Source organism: Neofelis nebulosa, chromosome 14, assembly GCF_028018385.1.
Source record: "Neofelis nebulosa isolate mNeoNeb1 chromosome 14, mNeoNeb1.pri, whole genome shotgun sequence".
In the NCBI taxonomy this organism is placed as follows: Eukaryota; Metazoa; Chordata; class Mammalia; order Carnivora; family Felidae; genus Neofelis; species Neofelis nebulosa.
Window position 1 is genome coordinate 6846427 of NC_080795.1, and position 2949 is coordinate 6849375.

At 67.2% G+C, this 2949-nt stretch overlaps 1 protein-coding gene across 1 annotated transcript; it reads left to right on the plus strand.

Annotated features, from left to right (window-relative positions):
• The first annotated feature begins 234 nt into the window (after window positions 1–234).
• Window positions 235–2674, plus strand: SOX17 (SRY-box transcription factor 17). Its single transcript, XM_058699577.1, has 2 exons — window positions 235–751; window positions 1359–2674. The coding sequence occupies exons 1-2, from the start codon at window positions 445–447 to the stop codon at window positions 2270–2272; spliced, it is 1221 nt and encodes a 406-aa protein (XP_058555560.1). The 5' UTR covers window positions 235–444; the 3' UTR covers window positions 2273–2674.
• The last annotated feature ends 275 nt before the right edge of the window (window positions 2675–2949 follow it).

Sequence of the window (2949 nt, forward strand, 5' to 3'; positions counted from 1 at the left end):
GGTGTTTCAGGAGTCCCTCTTCCCGAGTCGCAGGGAACGTGGCGCCAGAGCCCGGCTTCAGCCAGTCTTCCCGCGGGCAGGTGTAGCCTTGGGCGCGGGGCCGGGGGAGGGGAAAGGGAGGGCGTGGGGTTGTGCGGAGACTTGGGACTCCGGCGGCCGGCTGGGCGTGGGCCTAAGGACGCTCACCCGGCCCGCCCCCGCCACTCCATTGGCCACATCAGTGCAGAAAAGGGCCCGGGGCGCCCGCAGTGTCACTTGGCCGGCGGGGACGCGGTCTGCGCGGTGGGCTGGGGACCGCCCTGCAACGTCGCAGCGGGCTCGGGCCCGTGAGCCTGGAGCGGCCCGCCGGGCATCTGCGTCCCACGCTCCCACCCCCTCCCCCGCGTCGGGGGAGGCGGCGTGTCCGGCGGAGGGTGGTGGGGCGAGGGGCAGGGCTGGAGCGCCATGAGCAGCCCGGATGCGGGGTACGCCAGTGACGACCAGAGCCAGCCCCGCAGCGCGCTGCCCGCGGTGATGGCCGGGCTGGGCCCCTGTCCCTGGGCCGAGTCGTTGAGTCCCCTCGGGGACATGAAGGTGAAGGGCGAGGCGGCGGCGAGCAGCGGGGCGCCGGCCGGGGCGGCGGGCCGGGCCAAGGGCGAGTCTCGCATCCGGCGGCCGATGAACGCCTTCATGGTGTGGGCCAAGGACGAGCGCAAGCGCCTGGCGCAGCAGAACCCGGACCTGCACAACGCCGAGTTGAGCAAGATGCTGGGTGAGTCCAGCGCGGGACCCAGGGTGGAGCGAGTCGCGGGGCCGCTTCCTTGAGCCCAGGAGGGCGCGTGCCGGGCGCTCCGGGCCAGTGGTGTGCGGCCGCCAGGGTCGGTTCCCCTCCCGCCTAGGCCCCTCTCCCTACCCTCCAAACGGTTTCTCTGTCGTCCGGGCCCGGGTCACCCGGGTGACCGGGGGCGCGGCCGCGACGACCCTGGGGAAGCGGCGTCCCCGCGCGTCCCGGCCGCGGCCAGGGTATCCCCAGGAGCCAAGCCGGCTTGGTCCTGCCGGTTCCCGACCCCTTCCCCGGGGAGGGGACGTTTTCAGTTCCGTGAAAGCCCGGGGATGGGTGAACTAGGGCCCTGCTTCCAGGAGGCTACAAGAAGGCAGGGATGCCCTTTTAGAGGACGCGCGCTCTCCCGGCTTCCCCAAGGGTTCGCGCTCCGCTCGGCCTCCGGGGTCGCAGACGTTCACTCTTCCACGCGACCTCTTCCTCCCTCTAGCTGCACAAGTAGGGGTCGGAGGGGAGAGGTGGGGCCAGGCGAGGGCCCGGGAGCGGGAGCTCGGAGAGTAAGCCCCGCGCCCCTCTCCCCCCTTCTGCGCCCACGCAGGCAAGTCGTGGAAAGCGCTGACGCTGGCGGAGAAGCGGCCCTTCGTGGAGGAGGCCGAGCGGCTGCGCGTGCAACACATGCAGGACCACCCCAACTACAAGTACCGGCCCCGCAGGCGCAAGCAGGTGAAGCGACTCAAGCGGGTGGAGGGCGGCTTCCTGCACGGCCTCGCCGACACGCAGGCCGCCTCGCTGGGCCCGGAGGGCGGCCGCGTGGCCATGGACGGCCTGGGCCTGCCCTTCCCCGAGCAGGGCTTCCCCGCGGGCCCGCCGCTGCTGCCGCCTCACCTGGGCGCCCACTACCGCGACTGCCAGGGACTGGGCGCGCCCCCGCTCGACGGCTACCCGCTGCCCACGCCGGACACGTCCCCGCTGGACGGCGTGGAGCCCGACCCGGCCTTCTTCGCCGCGCCGCTGCCCGGGGACTGCCCGGCGGCCGGCCCCTACAGCTACCCGCAGGCCTCGGACTACGCGGGGCCCCCCGAGCCGCCCGTCGGCCCCGTGCACTCCCGCCTCGGCCTGGAGCAGGCGGGCCCTGCCCTGCCGGGCCACGTGGCGCCCCCCAGCGCCCTGCAGCTGTACTACAACGCCCTTAGCTCGCCGGCGGCGGGCGGCGGGCGCGGCTTCCCCATGCAGCCCCCGCAGCCCCCGCCGGGCCCCGGGCAGCCGTCGCCCCCTCCCGAGGCGCTGCCCTGCCGCGACGGCGCGGACCCGAGCCAGCCCGCCGAGCTCCTCGGGGAGGTGGACCGCACGGAATTTGAACAGTATCTGCACTTTGTGTGCAAGCCCGAGATGGGGCTCCCCTACCAGGGGCCTGACTCCAGCGTGACCCTCCCAGACAGCCACGGGGCCATCTCCTCGGTGGTTTCCGATGCCAGCTCTGCGGTATATTACTGCAACTATCCCGACGTCTGACGGCCCCCGATCCGACCCAGCCTGCAGGCCAGAAGCGCAGTGTTACTTCCCGGAGGAGCTGAGGACACCCTCAGCCTCGCGTTGTTCTGTTTTGTTTCTAAGTTGCCTAGGCACGTAATTTATGGTAATTTATTTTGTCTGCCACTTGAACGGTGGGGGTTGGGGGTGGGGGGGAGGAGAAAAATGTGAGGTTTGTTTTCAGACTTGTTCCGATTCTGGTTGCCCACAGTTGCCTGGTCAAAGCCCCGTTTCCCAGTTCGAGCGGACCAGTTTTGAGTATGTCCCCGAGTAACTTGCTCCGTTTGCTGAAAACCGATTGATCAAAACCACTTTTGCCTTGGGTGTGTTTTCTCAATCTTTAAAAAAAAAAAATAATAAAATCTGGAATCCCTTTTCACTCTGCTGGTGCCTCTGTCACAAAAGCCAATTTTTGAGATGAATGTTAAGTATGGGCAGCGTTGGGAACATGTTAATGAGATTCAACGTGTAGCGGGAGCTCCTGCGAATTTCTCCTTCTCGTTTTTTTGGTAGAACTGACTTCGAGGACGAAACTTAAAAGACGAACGTTTGGATAGCTAAGGTTTTGGTTTTGGCAAGGACAAAAACCTCCTGGCATGAGCCTATGTTCTGCATTTCCGTGATTTTAGCTTCTAAAAAGTAATGGTCAATCTTAACAC

Bases quoted from the DNA above. Each gene is read 5' to 3' on its own strand.
- SOX17 (XM_058699577.1), top strand. From the start codon at position 445: ATGAGCAGCCCGGATGCGGGGTACGCCAGTGACGACCAGAGCCAGCCC. The intron at 752-1,358 runs GTGAGTCCAGCG...GCGCCCACGCAG, and splicing joins CGAGTTGAGCAAGATGCTGG to GCAAGTCGTGGAAAGCGCTG.